The sequence below is a fragment of the Chiloscyllium plagiosum genome, chromosome 16 (assembly GCF_004010195.1).
Source record: "Chiloscyllium plagiosum isolate BGI_BamShark_2017 chromosome 16, ASM401019v2, whole genome shotgun sequence".
NCBI classification, from domain to species: Eukaryota; Metazoa; Chordata; class Chondrichthyes; order Orectolobiformes; family Hemiscylliidae; genus Chiloscyllium; species Chiloscyllium plagiosum.
Window position 1 is genome coordinate 5,840,517 of NC_057725.1, and position 19,564 is coordinate 5,860,080.

Genomic DNA, 19,564 nt, shown 5'->3' on the forward strand with positions numbered 1-19,564 from the left:
GAGGTGCTGCATTTTGGGAAAGCAAATCTTAGCAGGATTTATGCACTTAATGGTAAGGTCCTAGGGAGTGTTGCTGAACAAAGAGACCTTGGAGTACAGGTTCATAGCTCCTTGAAAGTGGAGTCGCATGTAGATAGGATAATGAAGAAGGCATTTGGTATGCTTTCCTTTATTGGTCAGAGTATTGAGTACAGGAGTTGGGAGGTCATGTTGCGGTTGTACAGGACATTGGTTAGGCCACTGTTGGAATATTGCGTGCAATTCTGGTCTCCTTCCTATCGGAAAGATGTTGTGAAACTTGAAAGGGTTCAGAAAAGATTTACAAGGATGTTGCCAGGATTGTAGCATTTGAGCTATAGGCAGAGGCTGAATAGGCTGGGGCTGTTTTCTCTGGAGCCTCGGAGGTTGAGGGGTGACCTTATAGAAGTTTCCAAAACTATGAGGGGCATGGAGAGGTTAAATAGGCAAAGTCTTTTCCCTGGTGTGGGGGAGTCCAGAACTAGAGGGCATAGGTTTAGGGCGAGAGGGGAAAGATATAAAATAGACCTACGGGGCAACTTTTTCACACAGAGGGTGACGCCCTCATCTGTGAATGAATAAATATATTTAAAAAAGCACTGCACTGATCTCAGAAACCACTGCGGGGTTCATTAAACAAACAAATCATGTTTGCTGTTTGTGGTTTATATGAATGATTTAGTCTTGAATGTAGGAGGTTTGATCTGTAGGATTGCATATTCAAAAAAATTATCAGATGGTAAATAGTGAGGAGTATAACCCTAGACACAGGAGGTTATAGATGGGCTGGTTACTGGCAAGTGGAATTCAATCTGGAAAAGTGTGTGGTGATGCAATTGGACAGGACAAACAAGGCAAGTGGGTACAGGATGTGCAGTTGGAGCCTGGAAAGCACTTAAGGTCAGAGGGACCTTGCTGTGTGTGTACCTTCCGGTATCAGGACAGGTGGATAATGTGATGATGAACGTATATGGGATACTTGCCTTAATTAGCTGGTGCACAGAATGTAAGAGCAGGGCGGTGATGTTGGCACTGTATAAGAAGTTGGTTAGGCTGCAGCTAGTGTGTGCAGTTCTGAATTTCACTTCACAGGAGGGACAGCACTGAAGAGGGTGCAGAGGAGATGCACCAGGAAACTGGCTGTACTGATAAGTTTCAGTTATGAAGAGAGAGTGGACAGATTGATTTCCTTTGAACAGAGGTGATTGAGATGTATAAAATGATAACTGGCATAGATAAAACGTTCAGGAAGAATTGCTGCCTTGATGGAGGAACAGTGACCAGGGGCATAAATTTAAAATAAGGGAAGTAGGTTTGGATGAGATGTTGGGAAGGTCTTTCACGCGGGGGCTGGTAGGAATTGGAATTCAGTGCCTATAAGAGTGGTTCAGGCAGATACCCTTATAACATTTAAGACGTATTGCATTTAGATGTGCATTTGCAATACCACGCATACAAGGCTATGGACCAAGTGCTAGAAAACGGGATTAAAATAATAGCATGGTTGTTTTTGAGCAGTGTCGATGTGATGGACTGAAGGGCCTTTCTCTGTGCTGTAGATCCCTGTAACTAATGAGGTAGGTGCCGGTGTTGGACTGGGGTGGACAAAGTCAGAAGCTACACAATACCAGGTTATAGAGCAACAAGTTTATATGAAATCACAAGCTTCCGGAGTCCTGCTCCATTGTCAGCTGAAGTCACTTCACCTGATGAACGAGCAGTGGTTTCACATAATCCTGGTGTTGTGTGACTTCTAACTTTACTTAAGTAATGCCACTCGAGCTGAGCTGCCATTGGGATAGGAGTATGATGGTATAATGGTCATATAACTGGTAATCCAACGCCCCAGGCTAATGTTTTGGAGACATGGGTTCAAATCCACAATGGCAGGTGGTGAAATTTGCATTTTTAAAATGCTAGTCTAACTATGACCATGTAATCTTTGTCAATTGTTACTTAACAACAGAAGGAAATCTGCCACCCTTGCTCAGTCTGACCCACAGATTCTTGTCTTTAATCTGCTCTCTGGGCAATTAGATGGTAAATGCTGATAAGTGGGGTTTGTGTAGTTTGGTGTTTGTAGATCAGCAAAGACATGGTGGACCAAAGGATCTTTGCTATATGTTTGATGGTTCAGTGGTTAGCACTGCTGTCTCACAGCACCAGGGACTCGGGTTTGATTCCCGCCTCAAGCAACAGTCTGTGTGGAATTTGCACATTCTCCCCGTGTCTGCGTGCGTTTTCTCCGGGTGCTCCAGTTTCCTCGCATATTCCAAAAAAAGATATGCAGGTCAGGTGAATTGGCCATGCTAAATTGCCCATATCGTTAGGTGCATTAGTCAAGGGTAAATGTCGGGAAATGAGTTTGGATGGGTTTTTCTTCGGAGGGTTGATGTGGACTTGTTGGGCCGAAGGGCGTGTTTCCATTCTGGAGAGATTCTAATCAAATCAAATCTACTGTCAATCTCTTTTCTGTCCTTTCCCTATAACCTTAATTCCCCGACTGATCAAGAATCTGTCTATCTCAGCACCACATGTACACAAGGACTCTGCCCCCACAGCTCTGTGTGGCAAGCAGTTCCAAAGAATCACAGCCCTTGTGAACCCTCTGCAAAGTTCCAACGTTCAGCATTGTTCTGAAATCGAGAAATCCCTCAATCTCTTTGCAACTCTCTCTTCTCTTAAAATGCATTTAAATTTGCCCAAGGACAATAGAAATAGAAGCAGGAGGAGGTTTGTCAGTACCAACATATATCCCTTGATATATTTTGAATATGAAGGGCTTTTGCCTGAAACGTCAATTTTCCTGCACCTCGGTTACTGCCTGACCTGCTGTGCTTTTCCAGCAACACTCTAATCTTGACTCTGATCTCCAGCATTGCACTTTTGTCTATATTTTGAATATGTACAAATCTTTTGATAACTTTCTTGAGCATCCTCAATGCTACAATCCTTTGGATGGCCCATAAGACTTAAAGCAGAAATACAACATCTTATTCTGAGATTATGTTCAGTGGTCCTATATGCTCCAGCAATGAGAGACAGCTTTTCTGCATATACCTTATCGAAACCCTTCAGAATCTTGTATAGTTCAATAAGATTCACCTCTCACTCTTCTAAACTCCAATAAGAATAGGCCCAATCTACTCAACCTCTCTTCAGAAGACAGACCCTCCATACCTACTATCAGCCTGGTGAACTTTCTGTGGTCTGCCTCCAATACGGTGGCTCAGTGGATAACAATGCTACCTCACAGCGCCAGGGACTCGTGACTGTTGGTTACGAGTTGACTGTCCATGTGGAGTTTGCACACTCTCCCCTGTGTCTGCGTGGGTTTCCTCTGGGTGCTCCAGTTTCCTCCCACAATCCAAAGATGTGCAGGTTAGGTGAAATGGCCAAGGTAAATTGTCCATAATGTTCAGAGATGTGTAGGTTAGGTGCATTGGTCAGGGAAAATGTGGAGTATTAGGGGAATGGGTCTGGCTGGGTTACACTTCAGAGGGTCAGTGTGGACTTACTGGGCCGAAGGGCCTGTTTCTACACTGTAGAGGTACTATGAAAGGTAAGGGGCCCAAAACTGTTCACAGTACCCCAGCTATGGAATGACTAGTGCCTTGTACAGTTTTAGCAAAACCAAACTACTTTTATTCTACATTCCCTTTGCAATGATAGAGAATTCCCAAAGGTTCAGCATCCTCAGAGTGGAGAAGTTCCTCCTCATTTCAGCTCTAAATGTTCTGCCCGTTGTGCAGACAGTGTCTTCTGGTTACAAGTCCCCAACCGGGGGGGGGGGGGTAACAACATTTTGAAGCCTGTAAGGATTTTCTTTATTTGATTGTGATCACCTCACATTCTCCTCACCTCCAGACAAACCAGGCCCAGTTAACCAGCCCCAGTTAACTTAATAAAACCCAAAAAAAGCTGCAGATGCCGCAAATCAGAAACAAAAACAGAAGTTGCTGGAAAAGCTCAGCAGGTCTGGCAGCATCTACCTAGAGAAAATCAGAATTAACGTTTCTGGTGCGGTGACCCTTCCTGGAGATGCTATCAGACCTGCTGAGCTTTTCCAGCAATTTCTGTTTTTGTTCTAGTTAATTTAATCTTTCCCTCCATCCCAAGAATTAGTTGCTGAAGCTTTGCTACATTCCTTATTGGGCTGCTATATCTTTCCGTAGGGAAGAAACATTTTGGTAAACACCTCCACTGTGTCTGTGTCAAGTTGATCTCATCATGTGCCTGTGAAGTGCCTTCAGATGTTTTTCAAGATAAAGGATGCTATAGAAATGCAAGTAATGACTGCAGGGGCTTGAAGGTTTCTCTGGGGACCTGCTGTTCTGTAGCTGTCTGTATCAGTTAGCATTTCCAGTCATCCATTGGGAGAAATGTCAAAAAAAAACAGTTTAAGTTGATGCACGAGTGTACTTACAATAAATATTTATCACAGCTCTGGGGATAAAAAATCATTTTTTAAATGTAGCAAAATCCAAGTCTAAAAGTGGATACCTGCATCGACCAATCATTATAACTGCTGCCCGATTGTTCAGAGAAGTGAACACATTTATGATTTTTGATTTAGCGCTGTGATTTTTTTTCAGGCGATTTCTGGACACTTTGACATTGTATTCGAGAAGAATTGCAGCAATAAGGTGAGAGCCCTGACCTTGCAAATAATCTGATGTTCGTCAAATTAATTCTCAAGAGCTGATTCCCTAACAAGACACTTTGTCACGGAATCCTGCCGTGCAGAGTGATGTTTGGCCCACAGTTTAGGTTACTTAGATTACTTACAGTGTGGAAACAGGCCCTTCGGCCCAACAAGTCCACACTGACCCTCCGAAGGGCAACCCACCCAGATCCATTCCCATACATTTACCCCTTCACCTAACACTATTGGCAATTTAGCATGGCCAATTCACCTAACCTGCACATTTTTGGACTGTGGGAGGAAACCGGAGCACCCGGAGGAAACCCACGCAGACACGGGGAGAGTGTGCAAACTCCACACAGACAGTTGCCCGAGGCGGGAATTGAACCCGGGTCTCTGGCGCTGTGAGGCAGCAGTGCTAACCACTGTGCCACCGTGCCGCTTCTTTGTACGAGATATCGAAACAATTTTACTCCCCAACTCTTTCCCCATATTCATTCCCTTTTCAGTGCCGTATACAATTGCCCTTTGAAAGTCACGATTGGATTTGTCTGAACCAGCAGTAGCTGTTCCTTGAATAAGCTCCACATTTCAGTTGTGCCCATCCCCTGCAATTTCCTTCCCCATCCTGTGCATCCTAAATTATGCCTAATCGCATCATAATTGCCTTTCCCCCAGCAGTAACTCTTACCCTGCGGTACATACCTATCCCTTTCCATCGGTAAACATAACCGAATTGTGGTCACTATCATCCAAGTGCTCACCTACCTCCAAATCTAACACCTGGCTGGGTTCTTTACCCAGTACCAAATTTAATGTGACCTCGCTCCTTATTGACCTGTCTACACACTGTGTCAGGAATCCCTCCTGCACACATTGGACAAAAACTGACCTATCTAAAGAACTCACATGGTAGTATTTCCAGTCAATATTTAGGAAGTTAACAACTAAGATAACAATTATCCAGAAACATCTTTGCTATCCTTCCCTCTACATCTCTGGAACTATTCAGAGGCCTATAGAAAACTCCCAAAGGGTGACCTCTCCTTTCCTGTTTCTAACCTCAGCCCATGCCACCTCAGTAGTGGAATCCTTTCTGCTACTGGCATACTGTCCTTGATTAACAATGCTACTGCCCCCCCCCCCCACCCCATTTTTACTATCTTCTCTGTTCTTAGTGAAACATCTAAATCCTGCAACCTGATTTTGATAAGGTTCCACGTGGGAGACTGATAGCATAGGCAAGAGCCCATGAAATTTAAGGAGATTTGGCTAATTGGTTCCAGGATTGGCTGAGGGGCAGGAAGCAGACGGTGATAATCCATGGGGTGGTTTTGTGACTGGAACTTTGTATCCATTAGAGTTCCGAACAGATCAGTTTTGAGGCCTATGCTGGTCGTAATTTAAATTTGAACAGCATTTAAAAGGCATCTGGATGAGTCTATAAATAAGAAGGGTTTAAGACCATAAGACATAGAAACATAAATGAGGCTGTTCAGCCCATTGAATCTGTTCTGCCATTCAACCATGGCTGATAAGTTTCTCAACTCCATTCTCCCACTTTCTCCCCATAAGCCTTGATCCCCTTCTCAGTCAAGGACCTAGCTATCTCAGTCTTAAATATTCTCAATGACCTGGCCTCCACAGCCTTCTCCACAGACTGACTCCGAGCTGGCTGGCTACAGCCAGTGCGCTGTGCACAGGTAAACAAAGAATGACTTGGTGACGGGATACCAGCTTCTATGCAGTTATTTCATACATCGACTGTCTGCTTCCTGTTTAGCCAGCCAGTCTTCTGTTCATGAGAACATCCTCCATACCATGAACTTTCATTTTCCAAGATAGCCTTCCATGTGGCACTTTAACAAATGCCTTCTGTAAATCTTAAGTGCGAGACCTCAGCCTGTTTTCCTTTATTCACTGCAGGCAGTACCTCCTCAAAGCACTAAAACAAACTGGTCAAACATGATTTGCCCTTGATAAAGCCAAATATTTTCCCACAAAGGAAAGCAACCTTCCCATATCTACCCTTGGCAAGTCCACTAGGAATCTTGTATGTTTCAATAAGGTCACCCTTGTCAAATACTCGAACTTTGCTGAACTTTCAACAGTAGCAAAGCAATCAGGCGGTCCTGGAAACACTCACAAGAACATCAGAACTAGGAGCAGGAGTAGGCCGTCTGGCCCTTTGAGCCTGCTTCGCCATTCAATAAGACCATGGCTGATCTTTCCAAGGACTCAGCTCCACTTACCCGACCTCACTCTATCCTCCTGACTGAGATACAGACTCTTTAAAGGGAGCAGGCCTGTTGGTGTTGTAAACAGTTTGTGATTTTTTTTTGTATTTCCAGTGGTAGTGCAGTGCCGGTACATTGCTCACTGGCTACTTCCGAACTCTCCCTTTCAGGTCATGTTCTCCACAGGCCCAGGAAGCACCGAAACGCATTGGAAGCAAACTGTCTTTCTCCTTGAGCAGCCGGTCTTGGTGAGAAAAGGTAAATGATTTATCCCGCATGTTCCCAGATACAGAGCTGAGGCATTCCAAAGGCACATGGCTTTGGTGTTGGCATATTTTGTTTTCACGTGGAATGCAGCAAGATGAGCATTTGTCGCTTGTACCTAATCCTGAGGGATTTAAGAGTCATCTACATTGCTGAGAGTTCGGAGTTACATGGAGGCCAGACCAGGTAAGGATGGCAGGTAACTTTTCTGAGAAGACATTAGTGGCCTAGATGGGTTTTTATGATAATTGCAGCTTTGTCAACATTGGGCTACATATTGTTTTTAAGCCATATTCCACAAATTCAAATTTCATCATCTGCTGAGGCTTTAAACGCACGTCACCAGAGCATTAGCCTTAAGCTCTGTATTTCCACCCCAGTGATATAACCACTACGCCACTGCTTCTTAGCTTTTTGGCTAAGATCGGATCAGGCTATATATTACCACCCTTGTGACATAACCACTGGGCCACTGCCTCTTACCTTTTTGGCCAAGATCAGATGTAATGTTCTGATGGATAACATCAGGAGTCACAGTGTCTTGACTCATTTTTTCCTCTATTAATCACTGTGACCTGCTTTTAAGAACCAGCTTTATGTGAATTTAATGGGTTGGCTGGCACACACCTTGAATACCTTTCAGTGTGAATGGCAGGGATTTGAGTAATGGTAGAATGATGAGCCCTGACTGTCCAGTGTGTATTCAAAGATTAACCTGGTTCGGTGCCAGTTGAAAGATTTAGCCAGCTGCCCACCACTTTGAATTTTACCTTGAGAAATCTCTGTATTGCATCAAATGAATTAAATAGACAGATGTGAACAGACTACATTCCCTCTGGTTAAGACTCAAAGCTGAAGGATAGTGACACTCCTTTTCAACCTCATCAAATGCAGCATCTTAAACAAACTGTGACTGAAGTTCAGCAAATTCCATCTGTCTGAACTGAGCTTTAAAACAGATGACATTCTGACTATTGAGAGACAAATATCTCTCAAATGTACTCAATTTATTTTTACATTTTTGTACCATCATTGATGTTTCTGTTTCATCAATATATGCTGCTTATGCTTTGTGAGTAAAGTTGTATTTGCCGTTGGAGCAAATAGGTATACAAATCTCTTAGGGACCTAGAATGCAAAAAATAGGTCAAGGTACCCTCTAGCCTTCCCTATTTCATAGCTTTGTTCCTTATCTGATGAAAGTTATTCATGCAACAAAAGTTTAACAGACTAATTCCTAGGATGGCAGAGAGACAGGATCGGTTAGAGCTGTATTCACTGGAGTTTAGAAGAATAAGGGGGATCTCGTAGAAACTATAAAATTCCCATAGGACAAGACAGGGTAAACACAGGTGACTAGACCCAAGGGTCACAGTTTAAGGACATAGGGTAAGCTATGTAGGACAGACGAGAAATTTCTTCACTCAGGAAATGGTGTGCATGTGGAATTCTCTGCCACAGAAAGTGGTTCAGGCCAAAGCATTGAATGTTTTCAAGATGTTCTTGCAGCTAAAGGGATCATATGGTATAGAGCGATTGAGGGAAGAGGGTACTGAGTTGGATGATCATCCATGATCACATTGAATGGAGGATCAGGCTCGAAGGGCTGAATGGTCTACTCCTGCTCCTACTTTCTATGTTCAATAAGATGAGCTTCTTGAAGAGGGGATCATTTCCTTTGGGTTATGATAGTGTTACCTCCCGCTCACTCCTACCTTCTCATTCAGATGCTTGTATATCACTTGCATGTCTCAGCTTCCCATTCATGTCTTCCCCATGATCAGTGCAGCCAAAAAACAATCGTTTTCTCAGTCAACATTTTGTCTGGTTTGGGGTTTCAAGCTTAGAACGCTTTGAAATTAAGGCATTAACCAAGCTCAGGCATTCATGTTTTATAAAGTCATGAGGGATGTAGATAAGGTTAATGGTAGATGTCTTTTCCCTCGGATGGGAGATTTCAAAACTGGGGGCACTTTTTTAAGTTGAGAGGAGAGAGATTGAAAAAAGACACAAAGGGCAATTTTTTTTAACACCGAAGGTGGTTTGCGTTTGAAATGAACTTCCTGAGTAAGTGGTGGATGCAGGTACTATTACAATGTTTAAAAGACATTTAGATAAGCATGAGAAGGAAAGGCTTGGAGGGATATGGGCCGGCAGCAGGAAAGTGGGACTAGTGTAGTTTGGGATTATGTTTAGCATGGACTGGTTGGACCAAAGGGTCTGTTTCTGTGCTGTAGGACTCTATGACCCGATATTAAAGGAAAATTTTATTTGTGCCGAGCCCAGTGATAGGTACAGGAGGTCGTTTCTCTGGTAGAGACCTGTAAATGTTTTGCCACTGGTTGATAATGACGGTTCAAAGGACAGTTGAAGACAACGAATGTCAAGTTTCAGCATGTGTGCTGAGGCAAGATTAATTGCTGCTTTCATGCCAAAAACCCTATCTCTAATAATTCATTTAGTACATTGCAAATCCACCCACTCGTTTTGGTTGAAAGCTGGAAATTATTTAATATTTATTGAACATTTTTAAACAATGTTTTAAAGAAAGAAACAGCAGCTACAAATGTTCCTTAATTATTGACACTGAGGAACAAGCCTTTTAATGACAAGCTGAATGTTTTGTGATATACAGGCGATAGTCCTTCAGTGTACTGGAGTTCAGGCTTGTTGGTGACATGAGTTTGACATTACATAATGAGTGCTGCACTTTGATTGAAGTACATTGTCATCAGGCAGAAATGTGAATGAACAGAACCAATGACGATTTGAACAGAACAAATTGGAGCAAGATTTGCAATTGCAAATGATGTTGTAAGCTGAATGAGTTAGTTATCCCCATGCCATTATGACTTGGAGCCATATCTTCACTGTCACTGGGTCAACAATTTGGAATTCTCTTGCCAACAGCACTATGAGTGTCCCTATAGCACATGGACTGCAGCAGCTCAAGGAGGCAATTCACCACCGCCTCATCCAGGCCAATGAGGAATGGGCAACAAATGCTGGTCATTCCTATATTGTTCACATCCCATGAACAAATAAATAAGAAAATAATTTCCTTCTCATACCCAAAAGTCAAATGCTTGCACGACTGCAGTAATCATGTTGTCAATGTTTTTCTTCTCTCGGAATGGAATTATTTGTTTGAACATTGCAGTACATTGACTAATTGGTGCAATGTTCATCAGTTTTGTTCGAAAAGATTTTGTCTGAGAAGCAGTGAAACAAAAGATGGAATGAACTCTCAATAACACTGAATATTGGATTAGTTCCATGAACCAAATTATTTTTAACCAGTGAAATAGCAAAAACTCTATTTGAAAAACATAGTATTTATACGTGAATATTTAGTCAGGATTTGTTCATAAGGAGCTAATAACATGATCCTTTTCTTTAATTCCTTCAACAATTTTATTAGAACATCATTTTCAAAAGTCAATCTTCTAATTTCAAAGTGCATTTTCTATGATATAATTGTAGAGCTAGCTTTAAAATTTTACATGTACACTGCAAGTATCCTTTTCCATTGTAAAGCACAGCTTTGATCTGAAATTGTCTCTTGTGGCATTAGGCATTTAATTGAGATTTTACATCCGTCATTGGCTTTCTGCCTATTTGGTGTCTTGGGTAAATCCCTGCTTGCAGCAAGATCCCAGAAGCCCCTTGTTCAGTGATGTGTGCAGAGCGTTCTCTGTAATACTATTTTTCATCCATTGATGCTTCTTCACATTATTTTGCATGAGGGTCTCTTTCAGCGTGCGTCACTCTGGGAGCAGGCGAGATGGTTCTTGCAAGCCCAGTGTGTACATTTAGTGAACCATTGCTGACTTCTTCATGAATTTCAATTCCCTGTTAATCTGCATGCAGTAAAATGTACAGTGCAGTCTACCTACAGCCGAAGGTGGAAGATAAGAGTGGAGTGACGCAGCTAAGCCCGAGCAAGACTCTGCACTGCTGCATTTGAGAGCATCAGAGCTGCAAAAATAAAATCCCTCTCATTACATCAAGATGACATTGACAAATTGCTCTACTCAGCCCTGATATAATGCGGGTCCCTGTTAATTCTTCCGAGGAGGATGCCTTCTAAATGTACCAGGCAGGCAAGTCTAGGGAGCAGATGCACGTGATTATGTCTTTACTGCCCGTATTTTTCCAGGAATTCATGTTGAAGTTCTTTGGAACATAAATGTGCTATTCTGTCAGGCTGCTGTGATCTAACAGTCACATTCTGAAAAGAGAAGTTTCGATAATAATTAAGCATACATATTTTACTTTAATGCACTGAACTGCAACTTTGACATAAGTTATGATTTCCACTATTAACTTACCCCCTCAACCCCACCTCCCCCGCCAACCTGTGCGTAATTGCACATTGTCCTTCACATGTCATTGCAGGAACTGTTGACAAATATTTGACACACTTGATTTTGTTTTTAGGCTTGATGGACTAGGCTATTTAGGTTTGGTGTGTTTGAGAAAGAGTTTTATGATTGCTGACTTGCAGTTGGTCAGAGTTCTGGCAATTTGAATCCATTGTACATGTGTGCAGTGATTGCTGTGAGCTGGAGAGAAGCACGTCCAAGCAGTAACACACTGTACTGCAGTAATGTTGAGGCTGTGAATTTTCTCAGGTCAAGACTATTCCTAGTACAAGGCTGCAGCAGCTGGGATCGCTGGCTATTTGTGGTCTTGTCCTGCGGATCATCTCATTCATTTCAAAAGAAACATAGGAGATGGAGTGGGAGTAGGCCATTCAGCCCCTTCAAGCCTGTTCTACCATTCAGTATGATCATGGTTGATCATCGAGCTCAATATCCTAATCCCACTCTCCCCCCATATTCCTTGATCCCTTTGGCCACTTAGACTTATAGAGATGTACAGCACGGAAACAGACCCTTTAGTCCAACTTGTCCATGCCGACCAGATATCCCAACCCAATCTAGTCCCACCTGCCAGCACACGGCCCATAACCCTCCAAGCCCTTCCTATTCATATACCCATCCAGACGCCTTTTAAATGTTGCAATTGTACCAGCCTCCACCACTTCCTCTGGTAGCTCATTCCATACACGTACCACCCTCTGCATGAAAACGTTGCCCCTTAGGTCTCTTTTATCTTTCCCCTCTCTCCCTAAACATGTTCACCCTCTAGCTCTGGACTGCCCCACCCCTAGGGAAAAGACCTTGTCTATTTATCCTATCCATGCCCCTCATAATTTTGTAAACCTCTATAAGGTCACCCCTCAGCCTTCAACACTCCAGGGAAAACAGCCCTAGCCGATTCAACCTCTCCCAATAGTTCAAATCCTCCAACCCTGGCAACATTCTTGCCAACCTTTTCTGAACCCTTTCGAGTTTCAGAACATCCTTCCCCTATTCCATGCAATATTCCAAAAGTGGCCTAACCAATGTCCTGTACAGCTGCAACATGACCTCCCAACTCCTGTATTCAATACTCTGACCAAAAAAGGAAAGCATACTAAACACCTTCTTCACTATCCTATCCAGCTGCCACTCCACTTTCAAGGAGCTATGAACCTGCACTCCAAGGTCTCTTTGTTCAGCAACACTCCCTAGGACCTTACCATTAAGTGTATAAGTCCTGCTAAGATTTGCATTCCCAAAATTCAGAACCTCACATTTATCTAAATTAAACTCCATCTGCCACTTCTCAGCCCATTGGCCCATCTGATCAAGATCCCATTGTAATCTGAGGTAACCTTCTTCGCTGTCCACTACACCTCCAATTTTGGTGTCATCTGCAAACTTACTAACTATACCTCTTAAGCTTACATCCAAAGCATTTATATAAATGTCGAAAAGTAGTGGACCCAGCATCGATCCTTATAGCACTCCACTGGTCACAGGCCTCCGGTCTGAAAAACAGCCCGCTACCACCATCCTCTGTCTTCTACCTTTGAGCCAGTTCTGTATCCAAATGGCCAGTTCTCCCTGTATTCCATGAGATCTAACTTCGCTAATCAGTCTCCCACAGGGAATCTTGTCGAACGCCTTACTGAAGTCCATATAGGTCATGTCCACCGTTCTGCCCTCAACAATCCACTTTGTTACTTCTTCAAAAACTCAATCAAGTTTGTGAGACATGATTTCCCATACACAAAGCCATGTTAACTATCCCTAATCAGTCCTTGTCTTTCCAAATACATGTACATCCTGTCCCTTAGGATCCCCTCCAACAACTTGCCCACCAACAATGCTAGGCTCCCTGGTCTGTAGTTCCCTGGCTTGTCATTACCACCCTTCGTAAACAGTGGCATCATGTTAGCCAACCTCCAGTCTTCTGGCACATCACCTGTGACTATCGATGATACAAATATCTCAAAAGGGGCCCAGCAATCACTTCCTGAGCTTCCCACAGAGTTCTCGGGTGCACCTGATCAAGTCCTGGGGATTTATCCACTTTTATGTGTTTCAAGACATCCAGCACCTCCTCCTCTATAGTATAGACATTTTTATAGATGTCACCATATATTTCCCTGCAGTCTATATCTTCCATATCCTTTTCCACAGTAAACACTGATGCAAAACACTTATTTCGTATCTCCCCCATTTTCTGCGGCTCCACACAAAGGCCGCCTTGCTGATCTTTGAGGGGCCCTATTCTTTCCCTAGTTACCCTTTTGTCCTTAATGTATTTATAAAAACCCTTTCAATTCTCCTTAACTTTGTTTGCCAAAGCTATCTCATGTACCCTTTTTGCCCTCCTGATCTCTCTCTTAAGTATACTCCTACTACCTTTATACTCTTCTAAGGATTCACTAGATCTATCCTGTCTATACCTGACATATGCTTCTTCTTTTTCTTAACCAAACCCTCAATTTCTCTAGTCATCCAGCATTCACTATACCTACCAGCCTTTCCTTTCACCCTGACAGGAATATACTGTCTCTGGACTCTCGTTATCTCATTTTTGAAGGCTTCCCATTTTCCAGCCATCCGTTTACCTGCGAACATCTGCCACCAATCAGTTTTTGTAAGTTCTTGCCTAATGCCATCAGAATTAGCCTTTCTCCAATTTAGAACTTCAACTTTTAGATCTGGTTTATCCTTTTCCATCGCTATTTTAAAATTAATAGAATTATGGTCGCTGGCCCCAAAGTGTGTCCCCACTCAGTCACCTGCCCTGCCTTATTTACCAAGAGTAGGTCAGATTTTGCACCTTCTTTAGTAGGTACATCCACATATTGAATCAGAAAATATTGTGGGCGGCACGGTAGCACAGTGGTTAGCACTGCTGCTTCACAGCGCCAGAGACCCGGGTTCAATTCCCGCCTCAGGCGACTCTCTGTGTGGAGTTTGCACGTTCTCCCCGTGTCTGCGTGGGTTTCCTCCGGGTGGTCCGGTTTCCTCCCACAATCCAAAAATGTGCAGGTTAGGTGAATTGGCCACGCTAAATTGCCCGTAGTGTTAGGTGAAGGGATAAATGTAGGAGAATGGGTCTGGGTTGGTTACGCTTCGGCGGGTCGGTGTGGACTTGTTGGGCCGAAGGGCCTGTTTCCACACTGTAAGTAATCTCATCTAATCTCATCTAATCTAATCAAAATTTTCTTGACAACAGTTAACATAATGAAATCGCTTGAAACTTCACAATATTTTGGCATTTACCACTTTCTATGGCAGTGAATTCCATGGGCTCACCACTCTCTGAATGGAGGAATTTCTCCTCATCTCAATCCTAAAAGATTTACCTCTCCTCCTCAAACTGTGACCCCCTGGTTCTGGACCCCCTCACCATCGGGAACATCCTTCTTGTCTCTAACCTGTCTAGAATTTTATAGGTTTCTTTGAGATCCCTCCCCATTCTTGTAAACTGCAGTGAATGCAATCCTAACCAACTCAACCTCTCGTCATACATCAGTCCTGCCATCCCAAAAATCAATTAGGTAAATCTTTGATGCACTCCCTCTATGGCAAGAACGTCATTCCACGGGTAAGGAGACCAAAACTGTACACAATATTCCTGGTGTGGCCTCACCAATATCATGTATAATTGCAGCAAGACATCCTTCCCTCTGCACTCGAATCCCCTCACTGTGAAGACCAACATCCAGATTGTCGTCTTCACTGCCTGTTGCAGCTGCACGCTTACTTTCAGCGAGACCCTCAGGGCTCTTTAAACATTTGCTCAATTTACAGCCATTTATATAATAAAATGCCTTCCTACTTTCTGCTGCCAATAATAGATAACCACACATTTATCCACACTATGCTGTATTTGTGCACTCACTCAACCTGTCCAAATCACACTGCAACATCTCTGCATCCTCCTCACTGCTCACTCTTCCACCCAGCTTTGTGTCATCTGCAAATTTTGAAACACATTTAGTTCCCTCATTCTAAATCATTAACCTATATTGTGAATAGCTGATCCCTGTGATACACCAGTAGTTACAGCCTGCCATTCAGAAAAAGTCACATTTATTCCCACTCTGTTGCTTGTCTGCCATTCCTTGAACCTGTATCTGTTGCTGGATTGAAACGAAGGTTTACGAGGATATGTTAAATGAAACTGAAGTAATGTACTCATGTGGGAGGTACTGTATAATGGTAATATCTTTGGGCGAGGTGGTTCAGTGATAGTGTCCCTACTTCTGAGCCCAGAATCCAACTTGCTCCAGATATGTATCATAACATCACTGAACAGATTGATTAGAAAATATCTGTCTTTAACCCTAAAGCCTAGGCTAATCCTGTGGAGGTATGGGTTCAGATGTGACCATGATAAAAACATTTAGGTGCTTATTAATATTTATTATTCACAATGTTTTGTTTTAGTCACATGTCACCATGGCAGATTGTGTAATTTAAAATCAGTTCATAAAATCTGGAGTTGAAAGCTAGTTTCAGATTGGTGACCATGAGCTTATCATTGACTGTTTTTGAAACTCTGCTGGTTTATGAATGCTGTTTTGGGAATGAAACCTGCCATTGTACTCAGTCAGACCTACCTGCGATACCAGACCCACAGCAATGTGGTTGACTCATGGCCTAACAAGCTAGAGGGCTCAGAAATGCTAGTCTTGCCAATGACATCCACATCCTATGAAAGATTAACACAAGAGTTGGTACAGTTCATCACAAGAGTTTCTATGTCATATGGTTGGAGGTTTTTCTTTTGTTTTTGTTTGTTCATGGGATGTGGGCATTACCTGCCAGGCTAGCCTGTATTGTCCATCTCTAATTTCCCAAAGGCAGTCAAGAGTCAACCCACATTGCTGTGGGTCTGGAGTCAGGTGTAGGCCAGACCAGGTAAGGAGAGCACAGATGAGAGTGGTACTGGAAAACTAGGATTCCTGGTGAAGGGCTCCGGCCCGAAACATCGATATTCCGGCCCCCCCCCTCCCATTTATCTCTCCACCCCCGAGGCTCCCTGCCTCATTCCTGATGAAGGGTTTTGCCCGAAAAGTCGATTTTCCTGCTTCTCGGATGCTGCCTGATCTGCTGTGCTCTTCCAGCAACACACTCTCAGCACTAGTGCTGGAAAAGCATAGCAGGTCAGGCAGCATCCGAGAAGCAGGAAGATCAACTTTTCGAGCAATAGCCCTTCATCAGCAATGAGGCTGGGTGCCTCAGGGTGGAGAGATAAATGGGAGGCGGGTGGGGCTGGTGGGAAGATGGATGGAAGTGGGGTAAAGGTGATAGGTCGGAGAGGAGGGTGGAGTGGACAGGTGGGAAGGAAGATGGACACTCTCAACTACTTTGCCCCCAACCCCACTCATCTCCCATTTATCTCTCCACCTCCAAGATGCTCAGTCTCATTCCTGATAAAGGGCTTTTGTCCAAGAAGTTAATTTTCCTGGTCCTTGGATGCTGCTTGACCTGCTGTGCTATTCCAGCACTACTCCAATCTTGACTCTAATCTCCAGCATCTGCAGTACCCACTTTAACCAAGTAAGGAGAGCAACTTAATTCCATAAATGACATTAGATAATCTTTGGAAAATTGATAATGGCTCATGGTCATCACACATATTGAATGCCAGCTATTATGGCCTGATAAAGTTTTGATCCCAGATTAGAATTTGTTTCCACATTTAGTGTCCACAGATTTACCGAGAGCTTTCTGTGAATCCTGAGAGCCAAACAATTCTCTTTCTCTCCTTAAAATTCAAGAAAAACAAGCATGGAAACATCTCCTTTAGATACTGAAAACCACCATTTGAACTCATCTATTTGCACTGGTCCGAGAAACCTCATCTCACCTTCTATCTCTTGCTCTAGAATCCTGATGTTTCTGTTTCCTCAAGTGCACATCCAATTGTTTTTGTTCAGAACAAATGCAATGAGGGTTTCTATCTTGGCCACCTTTTCAGGCAGTGAGCTCCAAACCATCCACAACATCTGGGTGAAAAAACAATCTTTCATTCCTAGACAATCCTTCTGCTAATTAATCTCAGGCTCCTGGTTGTTGACCTCGGGATTACTACCAGTGCCACGTGCTAGCCAATGTAGAAATGAAAAAAATAGACAGGATGAACACATGGCTTGAGAGATCGTGTAGGAGGGAGGGTTCAGATTTGTTGAACATTGGGACTGGTTCTGGGGGAAGGTGGGACTATTACAAAATGGACAGTCTACATCTGAATGAGACGGGAACCAATGTCCTTGTGGGAGCTTTTGCTCCTGCTGTTGGGGAGGTTTTAAACTAATGTGGCAGGGGACTGGGAACCAGAAGAGAAAACAAGTGGGCAGCGAGGTGGAGACTGGAGACTGTAAGAATTATGAAGATAGCATTAATAAAGGGAAGAGTAGGCAGAGAGCAGATGACTGCAAAAGAACTGGTGGCCTTAAATGCATCTACTTTAATGCAAGGAGTATAGTGTGTAAGGCAGATGAACTTAGGGCTTGAATTGGTGCTGGGAGTATGATATTATTGCCATCACAGAGACTTGGTTGAAGGAAGGGCATGATGAAGTCAACTAAATTTTCTAGGATGTAGACACTTCAGACAGGACAGGGAGGGAAGTAAAGTGGGGGGAGGGGGGCTGGAGTTGCATTGCTGGTCAGGGACGATATCACAGCTGTGCTATGGCAGACCTGAATAGTGAGGCATTATGAGTGGAGCTGAGAAATAAGAAGGGTTTAGTTACATTTTTGGGATTGTATTATACATCTCCCAACAGTGAGCGTGAGGTAGAAGAACAAATAAGTAAACAGATTATGAATAGATGTAGAGGCAACAGGGTGGTGGTGATGGGAGATTTTAATTTTCCCAACATTGGGATACACTTAGCGTCAGAGGTCTGGATGGAGTAGAATTTGTACGAAGCGTCCAGGAGAGTTTTCTAGAGCAATATGTTAATAGTCCGACGAGGGAAGGGGCCATATTGGACCTGGTACTGGGGAACGAGCCAGGACAGGTGGTAGAAGTTGCGGTGGGGGATTTCTTTGGGAACAGTGACCACAATTCTGTAAGTTTTATAATACTCGTAGATAAAGAAGAGAGTTGTCCGAAGGGAAGAGTCCGAAACTGGGCCAAGGCCAATTATATCAAAATTAGGCAGGAGCTGGAAAATGTGGATTGGACACAGCTATTTGAAGGGAAGTCGACATTTGAGATGTGGGAGGCTTTCAAAGATAGGTTAAAAATAGTGCAGGATAGGCATGTCCTGTTGAAGGCAAAGGATAGGAAGGGCAAGATTCGTGAACCGTGGATGACAGGAGAAATTGTATGACTAGCCAAGAGGAAAAGGGAAGCGAACATAAGGTCTCGGCAGATAAGAACAGAATGGACCCTGGAGGAATATCGGAAAAGTAGGGCAAGTCTTAAGCAAGGAATCAAGCGGGCTAAAGGGGTCATGAAATAGCTTCAGCGAGCAGAATTAAGGAAAATCCCAAAGCATTTTATTCTTATATAAGAAGCAAGCGGGTAACTAGAGAACGGATTGGTCCACTAAAAGATAATGAAGGAAGGCTGTGTGCCGAACCTGAGAGAATGGGTGAAATTCTGAATGATTACTTTGCATCAGTGTTCACTGAGGAGAGGAGCATGATGAATCTTGAGACTAGAGATAAAAGTTTGATTAGTCTGGATCACATTGGCATAGGTAGGGAAGATGTGTTGGGTATGCTAGAGGTTATTAAGGTGGACAAATCCCCAGGACCGGATGGGATCTATCCCAGGTTGCTGAGGGAGGTGAGAGAGGAAATAGCTGGGGCCCTGACAGATATTTTTGTGGCATCCTTAAATGCAGGTGAGGTGCCAGAGGACTGGAAGGTTGCTCATGTTGTCCCCCTGTACAAGAAGGGTAGTAGGGATATTCTGGGTAACTACAGACCAGTGAGCCTGACATTAATGGTGGGGAAGTTGCTAGAGAGGGTACTGAGAGATAGGGTTCTATTTATATTTGGAAAGGAATGAGCTTATCGGTGATGGGC

General features: G+C 43.4%; 1 protein-coding gene across 4 annotated transcripts in view; it reads left to right on the forward strand.

The window, feature by feature from the left end:
* Positions 1 to 19,564, forward strand: part of prmt3 (protein arginine methyltransferase 3) — a 191,835-nt gene that overhangs the window by 136,612 nt on the left and 35,659 nt on the right. For 2 of the 4 annotated variants that reach the window (XM_043705398.1, XM_043705401.1), the window contains exons 14-15: positions 4,614 to 4,664; positions 7,071 to 7,158. The exons of 1 other annotated variant lie outside the window; for it this stretch is intronic. In XM_043705398.1, coding sequence (XP_043561333.1) covers positions 4,614 to 4,664; positions 7,071 to 7,158 — 139 coding nt within the window. Of the gene's footprint in view, positions 1 to 4,613; positions 4,665 to 7,070; positions 7,167 to 19,564 lie in introns of those variants that run through there. One more of the 4 variants, XM_043705399.1, reaches the window with a different exon arrangement.